This window comes from Atractosteus spatula, chromosome 5 (genome assembly GCF_055471065.1).
Source record: "Atractosteus spatula isolate fAtrSpa1 chromosome 5, fAtrSpa1.hap1, whole genome shotgun sequence".
Lineage (NCBI taxonomy): Eukaryota > Metazoa > Chordata > Actinopteri > Semionotiformes > Lepisosteidae > Atractosteus > Atractosteus spatula.
The window spans coordinates 64,427,545-64,448,084 of NC_142710.1; the positions used below are offsets into that span (position 1 = coordinate 64,427,545).

A 20,540-nucleotide genomic window follows, 5' to 3' on the forward strand; every position below is an offset into this window, starting at 1 on the left:
GGTGCTTCTCGAAACGAGTAGAGGGTGTTACCTCGGAGTCCTGGCCAAATTTCCCCCTGGCCTTTACTCCTAATAACCCCCATCTCTGAACCGGCTTCATCACTCTGCTCTCCTCCCACTGAGGGCTGGTGTGTGGGGAGAGTACTGGTGCATTATCCACTGGTGGTGGTGCTATATAAGTGTAAGCAATTATTCATTATAATTATATACATGCTAAACGTACCCTCCCTTGTTTGCCGGAGCAGTGTCTAGGAGTGAGGAAAGAGGGACGGGGGGGCAGGTCTGCGGGCTCACTGGGGGTAATTGTCCTTTCAGTGGACGAGAGGGGTGCGAGCTGATCGTGGAGTGGGTACAGTAGAGGGCAGGAGCAGCAGAAAACAGTCCAGGAGACAGAGAAAATAAAGAAACCTGCCCCGTTCACATAGGGGCGGAGAAATCAGTTATCTATGACCGGAGAAAAAGGTTTTAAAACCCTATAATTAGATTAATCGAACAGCAAATGCAGCATACATTTAAAAATATACAGCAAACACGTCAGAGAATTGCTTTGTAATGAACATACAGTACCGGGAACTTCCCTACACTGTACTGTTCGGCAGTTTTACACAAAATTTTCAGTGAAAAACACAACTTTTTGTGTGAAACTTTGGGTGTTTCCCTGACATGATTGCCGATATGGGCGACTCACAGCTGTCATTGAAGAAGGCTGAAGTACGATGCAGATGTCGTCTATCGTGCGCGGAAGCAAGAATTGAGTTCAGTAAGAGTGAACTGTAAATCTGAGCCCTGGAGGTGACCGGTTACACTGAGGCCACATTTTCCATCTGCGGGAGGAACTTGCTGCGTTACTTGCTCTTTACACGCGTGATTTAAACGGTTCCTACCTCGAGTATTGTACTGTGGGACCCAGAGGAGGGATTTTACGTAAGGTCGAACCTTCCTTAAACCGGGGAGAGGGTGGAGATGGGCTTGAGGGCTTCTCCCCGCCTCCGAGGAGCTGCTGCTGCTGCTGCTGCTGCTGGAAACCTGCAGGCTCAGGAGGGAGCCGGCCTGCGTTACGGCCACTGCGTGCTCAGTTCTCTGTTTCAACTCGGTTTTTTCGAGCAACCTGTACTTGTTAAGATTACGCCTCCTCAATGCAATTCCCTGTGTTCTCATTATTTAACTTTACCGGCGCATGGTGCCAGAGTGCCGCCACATTTACTTGGGCAGAACAGTGGCCCATCTGTGTGGAATTTTTCCAACACGGGCCAGGACGGGTTCTGGTATATCTGCCGATGGGAGAAGCTGTAACAGGCTCAAGAAAATCACACATGATCTTTATCGGCTTTCCTTTCCTGTTTTTATTACCCCCCCCCCCCAAAAAAAAGCTCTCAAAAAGCTCATCTTTCTTTTCTAAAAGCTCCCCCCCCCTCCACACACACACACTCCCCACCATTTAAAAAGAATGGGTTCATGAAATCAAATTCAAATCCAGCGAAAAACTTCACAACCGTTTGTCGAAGATTAACTTAGACACAAAAAGCTGAAGAGTAACCAAAAGGCTAACCTGACGTGAGCTGTGGATGATGGTTCGATAGTAGCCTATCGGGCCATCATTAGGTGCAGTTTCTGAAAGATATGATTCAAAGGCACCATGCAGCAGTGACAAAGAAGCAGAGTCTTATTTTGATCTCAATTACAAATGACCTTTTAGAGGCCTTTCAGCGCTTATCAACAGGATAGGGGTTCTGAAGGGTAAAATTTAGAGCAATCAGGGATTAATTATCCCTACATAACAGCATACAAAGGCAGGCACGCAGTGCACTTTAAGGCCAGAGATAATTTATTGTGCAGCTTCATGCCTAGAAGTTAGAAACCAACAGGCTCTGCAACACAACTGATCTCCGTCATGGCAAAAAACTAGTATCACATGGCCATTTTGACAAAAAGACATTTATTAAATTTGATGCAAATGTCATCTGACTACAGAACTCTGCATGGATGGATCATATCTCTGCATTTCTGTAAGTGTACAGTGCTCATGAACATAGGACATTGATGAGACAGGAAGATAAAAAAACCGGAGTAGAAAAGACAGGCTGGCTCGGACACACACATATGTACACAAACACAAACACACACAGGACACCATTTTTCTAGGCGCTCTCAAAACCGGGGAGAGGATAACACTGCAGCAGGAGATGATGAGAAAACAGGTATAAAAGCAATGCATTCTCCAGCAGCAAGGTCGTTTCCGTTCTTACAACAGCAGAAAACCAAATATTGGTTAATGATTCGCAGCAATTCTTAATTAAAGGAAATATACAGCTTTCAACCTCAATACAGCGACAGGAATTTGAAATTAGGAAAAAGGTGGTAAAATAGCATTGTTCCGCAAGGTCAAGAGCTTTTTCCTTTGCAGGGCCGCTCCTTGTCAACAGAACGAGATTGCATCACCGTACAGCACAGATAGGGGTGAAAAAGGCTGGGGGGGGGGTGGGGAGAGGTTGGTGACCAAGCTGAAAATTCCCCACGTTGGAGATCAACGGTCACATCTCGGGAACGGTTAGGAGCTGATCACTCATATTTCTGATTTTTACACGTGTACTAACATGGCACACACTTCTCCAGACTGGCCATTTTCAGCCAAATCGGACATGGATGGTGACGAACCTTCGAGAAACCGTGATGTGAATGACCCTCAGGTACTTGGCGATTATATGCATTTTCCCAGTAAATGTTTAATTAACAACAAGTTCCATAACCAGTTACCATTACTTAGGTGACTAAATTGGGGAAAAATACTCAAGTATTAAATGAAATAGGATTTTCCCCTAGTAAATTAGTTTATATATATACAATGCTTAACTATTTTCTTTTATATTTTGATTGAAATGTTAACATTCACCGTTAAGGTCCATATATGTAGTAGTACTGGACAACTAATATTATTTTGGCATGTTCTGTCCAAATACAAGATATGTTCTAAGCAGTATGAATACTTTATATCACAGTCTTATACAACTGCCACTGATGCAGAAAGGCAAAAAAGAATAACGACATGATCTTGTACGAAAGAAAAAAGGAAATTACTGACAAAGTGACTCTTGGAATCCTGACAACTAATTTAAATGAAAACACCATCAATTGTACTTTTTAAAAATTCTCATCTTCCTTATCCAGTTTAGTGATATATTGGCACCGACGGAAAAAAAAATAAACTCAGTACAAGCCGTGAGTCAACATACTAGAGCATGCCAAGGGGAGGAAGGTGAAAAAAATCATTCAGCAGGCCTCAGTCCGTCTCTGCGCTGCATACTAATATCGAAAAAAAACAGTTGCTGAGTGAGCCGCGGGCATGTAACTGGATCAATGTCGGTGATCGATACTAGAAGATGGATTGCGATACAAAATTTTAAAAACAAACCGGTCACCATTCCTCAGTCCGAGCGTTCAGCGTACAGCGGCAAGGTACTGCCGAGTTTCCCGGAGCAAGAAAGCTTTTAATTTGTAAGCGTAGCAGCAGTCGGCGCGGCGAGCGACGTGCTGGTTTTCCGCCGGCTGCAGTTTCCCTTCGCTGCAGACGACGGGCGTCACGTCCCAGATCCCAGATCCCAGATCCCAGATCCCAGATCCCGGCAGGTCCCCTTCGGGTCCGCAGGGCCTCCCCGCTCGACGGGGCCCCCGGTGACGCGCCGTCCCTGGTCTCACTGCCGCTTGGCTTTGTAGGGTCGGGATCTTCTCCTGCGGTCGGGCTTCCTCTGTTTGTGGAGCCGGCCGATGCTGACCCCCTGCCTGCGCCGCACGGAGATGTTCTGCTCCACCAGGCTGGCCAGCATCCCTGCGGGACGGCAGAGCGACCGCTGTTACCACGATGAGCACAGGGAAACGCTGCCCTTTATAATAATCATCCTTACGCTTACTGTATATAGCGCTTTCCTGGACACTCCGCTCAGAGCGCTTTTACAGGTCATGGGGATCCCCTCCACCCCCACCAGTGTGTACCCCCACCTGGATGATGCTCCAGTCCGCTCCCCACACACCAGCTCTCAGTGGGGAGGAGAGCAGAGGGATGAAGCCAGTTCAGAGAGGGGGGTTACTAGGAGGCCGTGACGGGTAAAGGCCAGGGGGGAATTTGGCCAGGACACTGGGGTAACACCCTCTACTCTTTTCGAGAAACACCCTGGGATTTTTAATGAGCACAGAGAGTCAGGCCCTTGGTTTTATCTCTCATCCAAAGGACGGCACCTCTTTACAGTGTAGTGTCCCTCTCACTATACTGAGGCATCAGGACCCACACAGACCGCAGGGTGAGCGCCCCCTGCTGGCCCCACTTGACATCTCTTCCAGCAGCAGCCTTAGCTTTCCCAGGAGGTCTCCCACCCAAGTACTGGCCAGGCTCGCACCTGCTGAGCTCCCGTGGGCAACCAGCTGCCAGCGATTGCTCACACGATTTCTAGGAGCCGAGTGACAGAAGGACAGCCTGAGCGCCCGAACAGGACAGGCTGCAATGCCGCAGGCTGGCGGGATGCGGACGTGCCCGCCTGTCAGAGCCACTCGTGCCGGCGCCAGCGGGAGCAGCAGAGCGGCTCTCGGCAACGTCTCTGCAAGCCTACAGTTCCGTGGAAAAGTATTTGCCCCCCCCCCCACCTTCAGTTTCTCTGAATTTCCACACATTTCCGCCACTCAGCGTTATCGGGGTTTCTTGTGGGGGACCTAGCGATATATATACAAGGGGAATCTGAGTGAACAACAGTCAAGCTTGGTGCTTGTTTCATTTAGCGTTTATTTCACAAGCTAAGTCATCCAACGCCCAGATGAAGCTCAGGTAACCTTCAGTGGCGGAAAAACGTGCAAAAACTCGTTGTTGGGGGGGCGAACGCCTTTTCGGTGAACCGTGTAGGTGCCCAGCGGGTCACGGGAGTCGCGGATTTGCCAAAAGCACTTTCCCCACCAATCCGATCCATTCTACCAGCTGGAGCACCGCGAGTGACCTGCCACCGGGGTGGAACCCATGGCGTCTGAGGCCGCAGGCTAACACAGCCTAGCGTCACAAAAAGAGGCGCCGGGACGATGGCCTGTGTGACATCAACCAACACCCCCGACTCAAAAACACCACACCAGAGCCTGGCAGCAGACCTTTCCATACGTCTTGTAAATTGCACGTCATGTGGGTTTGTGTTTCGATCCGCACTCACATTTAGGGGAAACACTTCAGTTTCTCTCTGCCGTTTTGTCTACATCTCATCGCTACCGATTTGCTGCTTTAAACTATTTATAATCACGGGGGGGGGGGAGGTTTACTCGAGATTTAAACCAAAATATTGCACACTAATGTGACTTCCCCCCCCCCCCCTCCCAAAGACAGTTTTATGGAATTGCTTCAGGAAAGATTAGAGCCAGGATAAAACTGGAACCAACAAAACAACAGTTTAAGTCGGTAGTAAAAAGTTTACTTTATGATGGAACTCATAAACACCTCTTCTGTGATTTAAAAAATATATATATATCGTTCTCAACAAAGCTGTTAATTAAAGTTCCAGTTGGACAATGACAAGCAAATTAATAAAAATGCTGTACCCTGGGAAAACACTGAAAAGCTTCATCTTTGCCAATAAAAAGGTGAACATGAATACTTTACACTGCTAGCACAACTACTCTTGCAAGGATTCTTAAAACTCATCAGAACTTAAGGGACATGCTGCAGTACAAAGCACTCAAAAAGGCGCAGAATGAGGGTTATCACAAGAAGAAAACCATTGCATTCCCCTGAACAGCTTCCATCAGAATCTCATTAATCAATATAGCTCTTAAGAAAATAAGAGATTTGCTTTGAAGCATCGTGCTCATTTTCCCCAAGTATCTTATGTACTCACTCCTGACTAGGAACTGAAAATGAATTGAAGAAAAAAGTTGAAATAACATTTTGATATCCTATTTGAAGAGTATTACAAAATCAAGCTAAAAAAAGACACAAAGGAACAAGTAGTAGGTTTATTCCATGCTGAAAAGAGAAGAAAGAAAACACAACGTTTCGGCCGTGGAGCCTTCTTCGGGTGTCAAAACTTGAAGACACCTGAAGAAGGCAGTATTGTATTTAACAAAATACTGTTAAATTAGAAGATTCAAATGATTTCAGTTTATTTATTAGCGAGTTAAGCGCATATAAAGAAACAGATTTAAAGGTTTAGACATAAAGAACACTTCAGTTTTAATATATATATATAAAGAAAAAAGCAGAAGAAATAACAAGAGGGAGTCAAGTTCCAAAGGAAATCTTACCTTCCTGAGCCAGCATAGATATAAAGGTGCAAATAAATTCATCATAGTTGTGAGTCCTTCTCTGATCATCAATCTGGAGAGACAAAAGAGTTTCAAACTGTCACTTTGTAATCTTGTTTGGTTTTTTAAAAAATACAACTGGGGATCAAACATTAAGAATCGCCACTCGTTATGCAACCTAGCGTTGCCCATTTGACCTCTGAACCTAGCACCAGCATTAATGGGGAACCACAAAAGGCCACCCCGAGAAAGTGCCCTTGTCAGAGCCTGTTCTACCATTTCTACACTGAAATCCCCACAATTGATTTACTTGTTAGCGTGATCGGATGCTTTTACTTTCGCTAGTCACAGTCCACCATCAATGATGTAGCCCAAATTCTACCAACAATGCTGGCACAAAATGATTAGTCCGACACAAATTTCCTCCTGCACACAGCAGCTGCTAATGGCCAAGGGCCACTGGTGTTGGGATTATTCGTCCGTCTCCGAGACCTGCCAAGAGTCTGCAGGCACGCAGTGCTGTCAGCGAGAGACTCGCCACCTCCTCCAATCAGGCGCCAGCTCACCTGTTGGGCACTATGGAGCCTGCGGCCTGTCAACTGCAAAGTGGCTCTGCAGGCGGGCATGTCAGAAGACGTTAATTGCAAGTCAATTAAATCTCCTCAAATGCTGCATTCACATACAGTATTAAAATGTCAGTATAAAAGCGGGCTGTACATCCTGAAAAGACGTTCTGAAAATCAGTTTGTCTTCACATGCTGAACCTGGGAAAGAAGTTATCGGACTACCAACAAATCTTAATGCACAAAATGCCTTGGCAACAGCCTACATGGAATACAGTGTCCTGTTTCGCCTGCAAGCTCTCATCAAGACGGTCAAGATCCTACCTTGTATTTCTTTCTTTTCTCCACCTCCTCCTTGAGACAGACCTCATAGTTCGCAATGTCTGCCTCCACGCACTTCAGCAAGGCAAGCAGCTCCTGCAGCAGAACAAATATAAAAGCATGTAAGACTTCTTCTGGGCAGCTTATAAAAAAGGAGCTATAAATAGTTTATTGTGCCATGTTTTGTTTTTTTTTTCTGGAAATGGGGAGGTTGTATTTTGAAGTATATTTAATGCTGGCAGGACAAAAATCCAGTTCAGTTTCTCAGTCCGATCAGCTTCATTCCAGGGAATCCTGGGAACGGGCCTATTCCATGTCAAAACCTGAAGCTAAGTGAGGACGGGAACTGGGAAGTACTTGGATAGGAGGCATCTAAGGAAAATCAGGAGGCTGCTGGGAGTGGGATTCAAAGGCACTATATACAAAAGGCTAGGATCCCTCATTTTTGCCAATTCCATTATTATAACTAACAGCAGGACGGCGAAGGACCCAACACTGCCAATCAGTAAATCAGGGAGCAGACGGTTCGGACATACTGGGACTGGAGGAGTGAGAGAATAAGCACAGTGGAATTCCAGAAGGAAATTTGTCTTTAAGGGAGAGGATCGCAGGAATACAGGTTCTTGTGCCCGCGAAAAAAGGGAGATAAAAACTCAATAAATGCAAAGGCCACTTGCTTTGGGGGAGTACTTCTCTCCTGCCGGCTTGCTGCTGATCTCTCCCGTGCTGGCTCCGTCTTTGCTGAGCCCCGCACCCTCCTTGCTCTCCTCCATCTTGCTTTCCAGGGAACTGCTATCCCTCTCCTTCAGCCTCTCATCCTCCCGGACAGACGCACCCTTGCCGAAGTCAGCATTCGAGTCTCCTGAAACCAGGAAAACGGACATCAGGCAACGGCGGAAAGGAGAGGCATTGAGAGAGAGAAGCAGTTAAAAGAAAATTCCTGCTCAGACATAGAAACAGTGCGAGTATAGCAAACGCGTTTCACAAAGTGAAATAAAACGGTTCACACTCTTACACTTGATATGTGTTTCATTCAATGGATCACGAGTTAAGATGCACCTAAAAGCAAATCTAAATTCATGAACACGGAGTTCTGTAGAGGACTACAGCCTCTGACCGAAAGCACCTGAAGCCGTTGGAACGTCATTGATTTTGCCCGCAGAGGGACTTCTTGAGAGCAGTCTAGACAATCGTGCTCAATCTGCAGGAACAGGAGGGTTTGATTGATGAAGCAGCTGCAAGCAGGAGAGGGTTTCAGACAGCTGGAAAAATTGCTCCTGCGGTTCAGGAGGATGATTTCTGAGCTTCCCAGCTCCCTGCCGATCTAACGCTCACGAAGAGGGAGAGACGAGCTCTGGCCTGGGCAGTGGAGTCTAGGATTACCCCAGTGCGGGCGCATAACGGATCGAGAGTGGCGGTGTTGGATGGGTTCGAGACGGACAGACGCGAGCTTGGCGGACTGTCGGAGAGAGACGCACCGATCCTGCTCACTCTCCCGTATGGATCAGATGCAGGAGCGCCTGCAGAACAGAGAGCAGAGCACGCAGCGCAAAAAACCCTGCTGATTCACTCGGCAACTGTGAAGCGAGAAGGCCGTGAAAAAGATTTTTCATATAAAGACTTGAAATAAGTGAAACAAAACCACCGCTCTGAACGGAGCCACACTGCAAACTGTGTGGGGTGACACCCGCGGGAGATTAACCTAAACTGCCTGGGGACCCTGAAAGGGCTGGGATCCGAGCCCTCAGGGGCCTGAGGGACCCGACGGACACAGCGCGATGACAGCCAGCAGGGTTCTGGCCCGGCACGCGGAATGGGTCACCTGTGTGTGCGAGAGTGCTCAGCACCCCGTCCTCTTGCAGGTGGAGCAGGGCGGAGCTGACGGCCGGGCCCAGGTCCCGGACGGCCCGGTTGTACCGCAGGGAGTCCAGGCGCAGCAGCCCCTCCTCCTCCCCGAACAGCACCTTGGACAGCTGCGAGGTGACGGGGCTGGAGGGCCGCGTGGCGCTGGCCGAGCGGATGGGCGAGCGCAGCGGGGAGTTGAAGGCGCTGCCGATCTCCGACGCCGTGTCCGTGCTCTCGTTGCTGGGGGTGGGCGAGGGCTGGGAGGGCGCCGGGACGCAGGCACTGCCGCCGCCGCCCGCACCGGCGGCCGCCGTCTTGATGGAGAGGGGGACGGACAGGTCCTTCTTCTGCGTCTCCTTCAGCTTCTCCGCCAGCACGTTGATCGAGCTGGGCTGCAGGAGGGACAGCTGGCCGCCCACGGGCCCCCCCGTCGCAGGCTGCTTCAGCCCGTGCTTCCTCTTGTACCTGCGGGGGGAGAGGCACAGGCCGTGACACGCTGGCCTTGCAGAGCGGCCGGCAGGAGACGGGCCCATACGACCACGCATCAGAACCATGTAGGTGCCTAGCCCCAAGCTATTTCTGGACATCAGCATTTTAACAATGATAATTCCTTACACTTATGTAGTGCTTTTCTGGACACTCCACTCAGAGCGCTTTCCAGCTCATGGGGATCCCCTCCACCCCCAACCAGTGTGCAGCCCCACCTGGATGATGCTCCAGTCCACTCCCCACACTCCTCCACCCCCACCAGTGTGCAGCCCCACCTGGACGATGCTCCAGTCTGCTCCCCACACACCAGCTCTCAGTGGGGAGGAGAGCAGAGTAATTAAGCCAGTTCAGGTAGGGGGATTATTAGGAGGCCATGACTGGTAAAGGCCAGGGAGGGGAATTTGTCCAGGACGCCGAGGTAAAACCCCTACTCTTTTTAAGAAATGCCCTGGGACTTTTTATGACCACGTAGAGTCCGGACCTCAGTTTTCCGTGTGCTCCGAAGGACACGATGGACGAGAAGGACGATTTTGGTATGGTATGGTATGGACGATCTGCTATGGTAGAGCAATCTGCACACGTGACAAGACTGACCTGGGGACCACGGGGGCCTCCGTGCTGCCGCATTCCTCCTCCTCTTCATCCTCATAGTCATCCTCATCATCAGAATAGGGGTGGTGAGGGCGAGCAGAGCCCCTGGAACGTCCAGCAGCCAGGTCCTCTTCCTCCTATCAATCGCAAATCACCGGTCAGCGAGCCACGCTGCCAGCTGTAAGCACAGGCTGGCAGTCTTTACCCGGAGCTGAAAGTAATGAACCCCTCCCAGCTAACACCACTGTGGAAAACACCCATGAAGTGTTTCAGATAACGAAGGGAAATACCGACACGCGATAAATAACCACACTGGCAGTTCTACATGTCTGACTCATCTTGACGAAATTAGCTGTCCGTCGGTTGGAGAGAATTATCTTGAAGAGATCTTGTGCTGTGCTTCTCTCACAGAGAGGACAGAAGGAAAATATCTGAGACGGTATCTCTTATTTTTTTAAAAAAAGAGGATCTAAGAGACGAAACGTGAAAACCTCAACAGCTCCTTTGTACAGTAACGGAGAGCAGAGTACCACCATTTCTCTTCCAGTAACAGAGCAACACAGGTTCACATGTTGTTGCATCTTCAGTATTTTGACATTTTTACTTCGGAAGAAAAAGTGCATGCTTTGTATTGTGAACCCATATTCTACCATACATTACATACATAATAAAAAGAACACAGACCTGAGACATTACTGAACTCAAGACAGACCCTTTAAATCCAGCAGTCTTCAGCCTAACCATTAAATCAGCAATTTATGAAGAGATGGAAGAATAGAACTGGGATCATAATAAGGAAGTGAAGTGTTATATTAAGCCATTTTGAGATCACTTGGAACATAAATCTCAACGCCGAATTTAGACCACCAGCCTATAAAATTTAATCAGTTGGGTCACGTCCAATAGATTAAAAAAAAACAAAAGACGACACACTGCGGTTTTAAATGAACAAACATTGCTCCCTTCCACAACCAAAAAAAACAAGTAAACCGGCATTTCAACCTGCATGGGCGATTTGGCGTAGTTGTGGTTGTCCAGGAAGGCCGGCAAGCGCTGGACGATGGGGTTGGGGGCGACCGATGGTCCATTTAAAGGGCAGTTTGCTTGTTTCCCAGGAGCCTTCGCTTTGGGTGTGGAGGGATTCTGGCTCGGGGCAGCCGACCCATCTGCGGAATCTGGAAGAGTTGCAGGAGGAAGTTTTGGGGGATTACAACAGGAAAAGGGGCCATCTTTCCCCGCCACGGCCTTCCACCACAAACACGCACCAGTCTCGGGGGCGCCGAGTTATTCCACTGCCAACAAAACCTGAAAGGCCTCAAACCTCCCCCTTTAAAATTTTGTGGTCATCTATTAATCCGTGGTCTCGTGAAAAATACCGGACTTGTTAACATACAACTCACGACCAAAAACGTCTTGTAAACACACGCAACTGAGCATCAGAGCATATAACCAGAGAAATATCACGGAGTGGAGCAGGGCGCTGTACCGTGGGAGCTCTAGCAGGATCAAGTCCCGCTACGGACCGCCGCACAGCATTCGACTTCACACCTCATCCCATTTCACAGGCATCTTTACACTCCCCCGCGGTATTTAAACGGGGAACAGCAGTCCCAACTTCTCAGGCGGGTTATTAAATCTCGATAACAAAACAAATTCATTGACCGCATGGGAAAGAACGACAAATTTCTAATTAAGCACCGAATTCGGGAGTTTTGTGAAAGCCCGGTAAGGCGCCATTGGTGTTGCAAACCCCTGGTCTCACCACGGGCGGGAGAGCGGGTTACCGGGTTACCGAGAACTGCCCTTCCCGCTCACTAGTCACCGCGATGACTGATGTACTGCGACGCACGAGCATATAAGTGCAGGCTGTGCCGCAGACATGTTCCAACGTGACCTGCATGCTGAGTTACACTACGGAAGTAGTATTTGTCGGCAAAACCATCTTGGAAGTTGAGAGCAATATGCTCAGGCGGATTAAAAGCGGTGGATTCACAAAGTTGTATCACGACGCCAGAGGTTTTGCTGCCACGCTCTGAAACTCACAATAAGGTGCTGCGCATACCTGGAAATTCTGTCTATCTTGTGATGTAAATTGTAAGCAAATTTTACTTTTATTGTAGTTTGAAATGCACTCATACATGCCGGAGGTCAGAACCCAGAAATATAAAAATAGCCGTGCAGTTCCCCTCTAAACGCTTCCCCCCCATATCACTACTCTGGGACCGGGTGGAGAGGCACCTGCGCGGGTGGCTTCCTCGGAGACCGGGGTCGCGCCCGGGTCAGCCTCCGGCTCCTTCTTCACCACGGGAGGAGTGTCGTCGGGAGAGGAGGCGTCCTGCTGCTTGCGGTCCTGGGCGAGATCCAGCTGGGTCACGCGGATCAGCTGGAACGACACCACCACAACTCAGGGCACCGCGCCTCACGAGAACGCGGCCACTCCGAACCGCCACCCAGCCATTTTCAGAAGCCTTGTTTTGATCATTCCTACCTCAGGTGCACAGATTATAGGAAACTCAGAACAAAAGCAGACAACAATCGGGTCAAATCTACATAGTTTAGGGAGAGAATCAACTCAGAATACTACCGTGAAGCCCTAGGTTAACTGGACATCAGCTCAGTCTCATGCCAAGTCCAGAGCTCTAAGAACCTGCACAGCTTGTTCTGGGAAATAGCAAGTAAAGAGTCGGAGACAAATCAGAAACAGCACCAGGCTGCCAATTGTCACAACGGCCCATTTGATTAAAGCAAATCCTTCACAAATGAAACAGGACTGTCATTCTCCAATAACGGAAAGAAATCCTGTGTCTGAGAACTAGTCATGCGTAGAAATGACGTCCGCTTTCGTACGGAGCTACGAACCTAAACAGGAATTTTACTCTTCATCTTGTGTAGCGATTGAAATGACTTCAGTCACGGCACTAGGAAACTTGTGTTCTCACCTTCTAAAATGGGCCCATGTGGCCTTCTAAAAACATGTCGAGGTTACAGGTAGCTCAGTATGCTTTCCAATGCCTTGAAGAAGCTCTCTGCACTAGATATCGGAGTCAGAGAAAGACCTGTACCTGCTGCAGGCCCTCGAGCACAGTCTGCCTGTTCATTTTCAAGATGTGAAGCTTTGACTCGTATTTTATCCTCCGGTCCGGAACCACCGCCATCAGGTTGAAGCGAATATCATGGTAAGGCTCCCTAAAATTGGACAAAGGTAGGACAACAACTGGAACCATCTGTGACAGCAACAATGGGCATTTCAATTGCTTTGGATCCTTTGAATAAACGCTAAATCCCAAAAAACGGAGAATGAGACGTATTTTACATTAATCAAATGCATGAGATGCTATAAATGCATTTTATACGTCAATATAAACAGACACCTCTACAATATAAAAAATACAAATGATATGATGCAAGATATAACAAGAAAACCTTGCTTTGCGAATGCAAGGGCTTGAAGAGAACTGTGTGCATTTCTTTAAAGAAGAGAAAGTGGGGTGGTCCGTCTTACCCTGCTGTGGCCAGCCCTATCCTCTCCATGATGACTCGTCTGGCCTTGTCTGTCCATTCCTCCTCCTCTCCCCAGGGCCCTGGCACAATCAGATCCTCAAGTCACTAGCTGCGGCTAAAACACGCGCCTCTATTCACAGAGCACGGCAGAGCAGGCCGGCAAGTCGAGTCACCGCACACTGATCAGCTACCAGAGATTTATTGGGATGCATGAGGAACAAAAATGTTTCTCCCTGCACGGTCACGAATTAGGGCTTTATCACTCCAGTGCCCAACCTTCATTCATAGGGAATGCAAGCTCCGCTACTCAAAAAAGGACACCTCAAAATGATTTTAATGCCAGCTGACATTTCTGAAGGCCCCCTTCCGTTTCACTCAAGCATTCCACAGGGAGAGACAAGCTCGTTGCACTGAGATGCTTCACTGGGCTTCTTGTTTTCAACGCTCAGTAGATTCTGCTGACCGAACGCGTAAAAATCCAGGAATGAAACTACTTTCCCAGGGGGAAACCCCCCCAGACCAGTCAGAACCCTATTAAACCACGACAGAAAAACATCTCCACCTGACCTTGGTAAAAGGAGAGCAAGACTAGCTAATGAAGACTCAGACATTCTAACCGCAGCAGAGGAAGAGGACGGAGTTTTATTGTTATGCAGCTTATGTTGTAAGTGAAAGAAAAGACGGAGGATTATCGTGAACATGCGAGACTTGGATTCCTGTGGGTCTGGCATCCAGCAGATTGTCTGGGTCTGCTCAAGTTAAGAGAGAAGAGACAAGACTACAAGGGGACCTGACAAGAGTATTCAAAATCCTCAAAGGCTCTGACTAAGTCAACTTTGTGGATTTCTTCAGAACAAACTGTGAAACACGAACCAAAGGGCACAAGTGGAAACTGCAGGGGAGTGACTTTAAAACTAAGAACAGGAGTCACTTCTTTATACAGAGGGTTGAGGGAGTGTAGAACAAGCTACCCAGCTATGCTGCTCCCCGAGTTGGCAAACCCTGGTCTAAGGAAATGTAGAGTACCGAGGCCTTGAATCGAGAGATGGCATCTGACGGATTTAAAAAGCATTTTAAGGATGACAAACAATATCAAACACAGCAGCGTCTCGAATCTGCGGGGGTTTGGTGCCTAGAAACGCCATGAATAGTCACATTTACATATAATCAAGCCCACCCCTACATCGTCACATAGCATACTACAGTACATAACACGTACGGCTAAAAGATAATCCTCCCCTTTTCTGATAATAAAAGTGCTAATGCTTTGGCTTTAGGTTAAATTTAATTGATCAACTAAAAAAAACCAACAATAACCGCAAACATGTAGCAATCAGCTAAAACAAACATGAATCCCTCCTCGACATCCAGAGGATGCCTGCACTTTCTCTGCCACTGGGATTAGCACCACCCCACAGTAATGAAACTGTCAGAGACCCTGTAAAGTCTTCTGCAGCCTGTCCTTCCCCACGCTGCTGACACAGAACCTGGAGCATCCGCTCCCATCTAGAAACAAGACCAGGCTGAGATGCGGATGCTGGGAAGTGGATACTGGGGGCTGGGGGGCAGGGAGAGCCTCGTCCGCGAGCTGGATTTGTCTCACGATCCCCTGTCTGCTGTGCCGCTAACTTGAAAGCTGCTCCGCAAAACCCTTCAGCTCGGGTTCATCCCCCGCTCTGCTCCTCTTCCACCCAAGACCCCGTCGGCCAGACCAAACCGCGAATAAGCGAACGCTAAAAGTGAAATGTTAAATTCGCAGATGTCGAGACCCAGCTGTATAAAACATTTAGGCCAGCAGATTCTCAGAACACTGAAAACTTAAGGACAGTCGCCCAATTTTAATGGCGTTGCCTGTTTCAGGGAGTCCTTACCATGGTCGATGGGGTAGGCTTTCAGCCCATCCAGCTCAAAGAGACGGCCCTTGATAGGCACGTAGCTGACGAAGTGAAAGGCCTCCATCGTCCTCACCGCGCTGATCCCATTCTGCTTCTCCGGCAGGTGTCTAGGTTCCGGTCTTCAGCGGGGGAAAAAAAAAACCAAACGATAAGTGCGCAGTCTGAGCGGATGTCAGGATACTCCCTGCATCGTGGCATCCCTGGCACCAGCGACTCTTTTTTTAGTTGCGTTACTCCCGTACAATCCGGAATCGGGAATATTCACTCCTCCGATTCGCACCCTCCGCTCCGGTCACTCGAGGGTGGGGGAAAAAAGAGACACTGCAGCATCCCCGCCTGCCTAGCACGTCGACAGGAGCCGGAATGCCACAAGAACCCAGGCCGACTGATCCCAACCCTATCCTATGGTTGTAGAGAGGCCAATCCTGACCTTCCACTTGGGAAATCCTGATCCATCCCAGTTAACGCTGACATCCAACCACTTTCGAACTGCCTCTCCCAGTCTAGGGTCATGTGGGAACTGGAGCCTATCCCAGCAAGCAATGGGCACAAGGCAAGGTACACCCTGGATGGGAAGCCAGTCGATCACCGGTTACGCTCCCATTTTGTATTAACTTTTTTAAGTCTGATCACCACTCAAAGTAAAGAGTAGAAATCTGATACAACTCTAGAATCAAAACAACCGCAGTTTTTGATGCATTCACACAGAGTGGGGTTTTCTAGGAGAAATCTCTTGAAACAAGAAGCTTGCTTCCTCTTACTCTACCTTGCATGGCTGTTGTGAGCTTTGGCGAGCTCAGGTGCATTTCCAATTGCATATCCTTTACTCTGGAAACGAAATTAAAAAAAACATTTTTTGTGGCAGGCCGACAACTTTAGATCAGAAAAATGCGACATCACAAAAACAAACCCTGAATTGTCGTTGACAAAGACCTTCCCCACAAATCTCATCTTAAGCCCTCGAAAAGCAAAGCAATAGAAAAAACATTCACCTCAAAACTGCAAATATCTCAATTAAATGACTTTGAAACGCAAGAGCTGTAGGACAATCATGCACGTTTCCTCTTAAAAATGCACCCACTCCCCCTGTACCCCCACACCTCTGGGCTGAAGCCTTTGGTGAATTCCTTCATTCGGCTGAGGGTCAAACCCAGGTCTACGTTGTTGCAGTTCAGGAGGACGCTTAGCAGGGCGTGTGTAGCACAGGAGTTGGGAATGAGCTGTACAGAGGAAACGGCAAACAGAGAGAGAAAGAAAAAGACCTCTGAGGAACCTGCTGACAGGAGTGAATGGCCCACAAACCAAAGGAGAGCGCAGCTCATTTCTCATGACAGCCCTTTCCTGAAGAGTGGCGGAGGAGTGGAGCAAACTATCCAGTCATGCTGCCGGAGCCGACACCACGTTTCTTTGGAAGAAACATCTGAATGGGAACCTGCAGCTGGGGCAGGAGGCTCTTCTTTACCCAGGCGTTGTGGGGATGTGTAACAGCTGCCCAGCCACATTGCTGAAGCCAATACCCCGTCTTCCTCCAAGAAACCGCTGGATGAGATCCTCCAATTACTTAGCTACCAAATGGCTTCCTTGTGTTCATAACCTTTATGTTCTTATAGGTCATCTAAAATTAGGCAATATAACAACCCTAATCATTTCTTCTAAGACAGAAAGATTATCATCTCTAGCATCACCCCACCAAGAAAACCAAGTATCTGTGTCCCCACGTGCCACAACAGACACTATGCGTCATGATGAAAGATCTCTGTGCACTGAAAGCAAAAGCGAATGTGAGTGAAGGCAGATCTTAACCACACCTGGTGAGCGAAGAACATGTCGTTCACTATCTCATCATCAATGACCGATGTTTCATCCACCAAAGTGGAGACCTTTCTCCTGGACCGACGTTCTTCAATCCACTTAAACAGGAAGATGAAGCCATAGACAGGGCTGTAGGGACACGGATATTGTCTTTAGCACACTGTGAGCGATGCTGGACCACAATGAAGTACATGTGACGGTAACACTTTTGAGGAGGTTGTTATACTATGCATTACTACTTAAATCATTAAAGCATCTACTTCTAATTTCATTTTATATGTGGTTTTAATTGATTGCATATAAACTTCAAGGCTCAAGATAGCATAGACCTGTGTTAAGGTTAACTGATTTAAAAAAAAAAGCTTCATGCAATTCTACAATGCTCAGCAGCTCAAGAAAGCTGAACACAGGCGTTTCTTCTTTCTAACACATATCTGTTGCCTTTAACTAGGGAGCCATTCTCCATGAACAGTTTTTGTGTACTGCTTTCAGAAAACAGGTGTTACCTCTGGCATTTACTCTGCAAATCATAGATCTCCTCCACTTGTACCCCTTTTACACCTGCAACACAAAGATTAAGGTGGATGACCTGTGCTCAAACGAGAAAATAGTTTATTTCTGGCAACAACATTTAAATGGACTGCTCAATACTCTAGCCAAAACAAAGCTAGGCAATTTTGCTCTGTGATACTCTTAACGTTGGAGACTTCACAAAATGAGCAAGCTTTTAGAGTCGATTATACCTTAAAATTAAAACTTTCTATGACATATGTTGCCACGAGTGCTCAAGGACAGGCACAGGCAGATCTCAGTTACTTGATCATTGAAGCTTAGATCTGAAAGCACAACGTGTCAACGTTGTAGTTTTCTAAAACATGCTTCCACTTACCAAAATCCTCCACCAATAATGTGAAGAGTCCTAAAATAAATAAATTAACCAGTCAATCACAGAACAACGACAAGCGACCTAAAATTTCCTAAAATTAAGCTCCTGCGTACAAGTAACAATCCCTTTATATTCCTTCAATAAGTAATATGTAATGTAACCTGATGAAAAATATGCGGGACAGTCAAAAGTGCTTTTTTCTTCATTCCAGATTTAACGCCCAACAGTAAGTAGCTCACCAGGGAAGACATGCTGGCTTAAAATCAAGAAGAGAATTTACAGGAGTAACTTCACTAATAATCCGTCAACTACCAGGCCACGCGTTATAAATGAATGCGTGCACAATTAAATAATTCATTTTTCCCCGAGTCAAGTTTTTCTTAAGCGAGTGCCGCTCGTTTGCAAAACATGCCCAGCTCTGGGGGTCAAATGCAATGTACATTTTTTTTTTTACCAGCTGCAAGTACAACAACGTAAACAAGCATCATATGACCCATGCACAAACACAAACAACCAGCACGGGCTCTGAAACACTTGCACGCTCGGAAGTAAGGTGGGGGAAAGACGCGCACTAGTCATAAATGCTGAAGAAGCCGCAGTCATTATTCGCATGGAACTGACGAAAGGCTTTTCCTACTTTCTCTCGTTGCATCGCTCATACCCACCCGGGTCACTCTCGAGTTCCAGCCACCCTTTATTCATTTTCTTTACCACCTCGAGGCTCCAGGCTCCTAACTCCTTATCCAGTCCATCTCCCCCATCAGGAAAAAAAGCAAGCAAGCAAGCAATATCGTCCTTTATGCGACGGGAGGAGAGAAGCACAGAAACACAAAAGCGAACGGAGAGTTAATCATTTGTCTCTACGTCATTAAACAGGGACTACAGCGCCACAACAACACCAAAAGCGCAAAAGCTAAAACGTAGAACAGCCCGAACGTCACCACACGAGAGCACAGGCCACTTATCTCCCCCTGCGCGGCAGCTGAGGGACGCCATGTTGGTAAGGTCTGCAGGAAGGACACCCCTGCGTGCATACAGTAGCTTTTTTTAAAAAAGTTTTTATTTAAACATCGGGAATACAGAAAAAACAGGAGACGAAATATTAAAAGCGAGACAAAAATAGACACTTCACAGCCAGAGGAATTCACAATTATAAAAGCTGAAAATTAAACTTTTTACATCAGTTCACTGTTTGTCTTGCCCTTTTGATTCCTTCAATTTCTAATAGAATTTAAATAAAAAAGACGTTCTACCTTAAAAGCATTAATAGAGGGAGCAGTATTAGACCATTTACGTTTGTGGATGAAGTATCTCGCCAAAATAATTAACAGATTAATTATAAAAACATATCCTTTATCCAAATCAGGTCTGATAAAATATAAAATAAAATCAAAATTTCTCAATTAAACATTTAACTTCAAATATTTAACAATAGTTTTTTTGGAAATCTATCAAAAACAATTTTGTATATATGCAATTAACAAACAAATGTAACAAATATTCCTTCTCATTATTACAAAATGCACTGCTGCTTCTAAGAAAAGTTTCAAGTGGTGTGCTGAAGTTGTTGTTGTTTTTTTGCCCTGCTGGTGTCGCTGTTGTACAGAGAATATCAAAACATATACTTCGTTGTAAAAATGCTTCTTGATTTTTTTTAAATTTGTGAACAGTCACCCGTTGTCTTGTTGAACTCCTCTCTTGTTGACGTTTTTGCAATACCTGCAGATGCAGCTGCGTTTGCATAATTTGATTTAAAAAACGCAATTAACTTTGCAAATTAAAGAAAGCACCTTTAGAACATTTTTATTGAAAAATGCCTTAATTAACATCTATAGTATTTTATACACAATATTTTCGTTTGTGTTTTTAAAATTTTTGTGGCTAAGGATCTGCACCTGTGGCTGGAAGGTTGCCGGTTCAAATCCCACTGCCAGCAGAGTAATCCTACTCTGTTGGGCCCCTCTGAGCAAGGCCCTTAACCCCAGCTGCTCCAGGGGTGCTGTATAAATGGCTGACCCTGCGCTCTGACCCCAAGCTTCTCTCTCCCTATCTGTGTGCCTGTGTGTCTCATGGAGTGCAAGCTTGGGTATGCAAAAAAGACAAATTCCTAATGCAAGAAATTGTATAGGGCAAATAAAGTGATCTGATCTTAACTTATAACTTGTATAATTGTAATGATGTAAGTTGTTTGAAGGATAGATGGTAAATTGTTCTTCAGAGAGTCTATCACCTTTGGAAAAATATATTCCCATATGATTTTCCAGAAGCTGTATCACCCTACAACTCATAACTGGCAGCCCACTGGAGCTCAGCAGGTGTGAGCCTGGTCAGTACCTGGATGGGAGACTCCTGGGAAAGCTAAGGCTGCTGCTG

The 20,540-nt window shown here is 47.0% G+C and overlaps 1 protein-coding gene across 1 annotated transcript; it reads right to left on the reverse strand.

The window, feature by feature from the left end:
- Window positions 1–1,325: 1,325 nt before the first annotated feature.
- On the reverse strand, window positions 1,326–19,037 carry bap1 (BRCA1 associated deubiquitinase 1). Its single transcript, XM_088915629.1, has 17 exons — window positions 18,833–19,037; window positions 18,171–18,200; window positions 17,788–17,842; window positions 17,278–17,410; window positions 16,570–16,689; window positions 16,236–16,297; window positions 15,446–15,588; window positions 13,576–13,654; window positions 13,136–13,259; window positions 12,312–12,456; window positions 11,076–11,248; window positions 10,077–10,210; window positions 8,971–9,458; window positions 7,826–8,010; window positions 7,152–7,244; window positions 6,265–6,337; window positions 1,326–3,823 (listed from the first exon to the last, which is right to left on the reverse strand). The coding sequence occupies exons 1-17, from the start codon at window positions 18,867–18,869 to the stop codon at window positions 3,690–3,692; spliced, it is 2,208 nt and encodes a 735-aa protein (XP_088771755.1). The 5' UTR covers window positions 18,870–19,037; the 3' UTR covers window positions 1,326–3,689.
- Window positions 19,038–20,540: the final 1,503 nt, after the last annotated feature.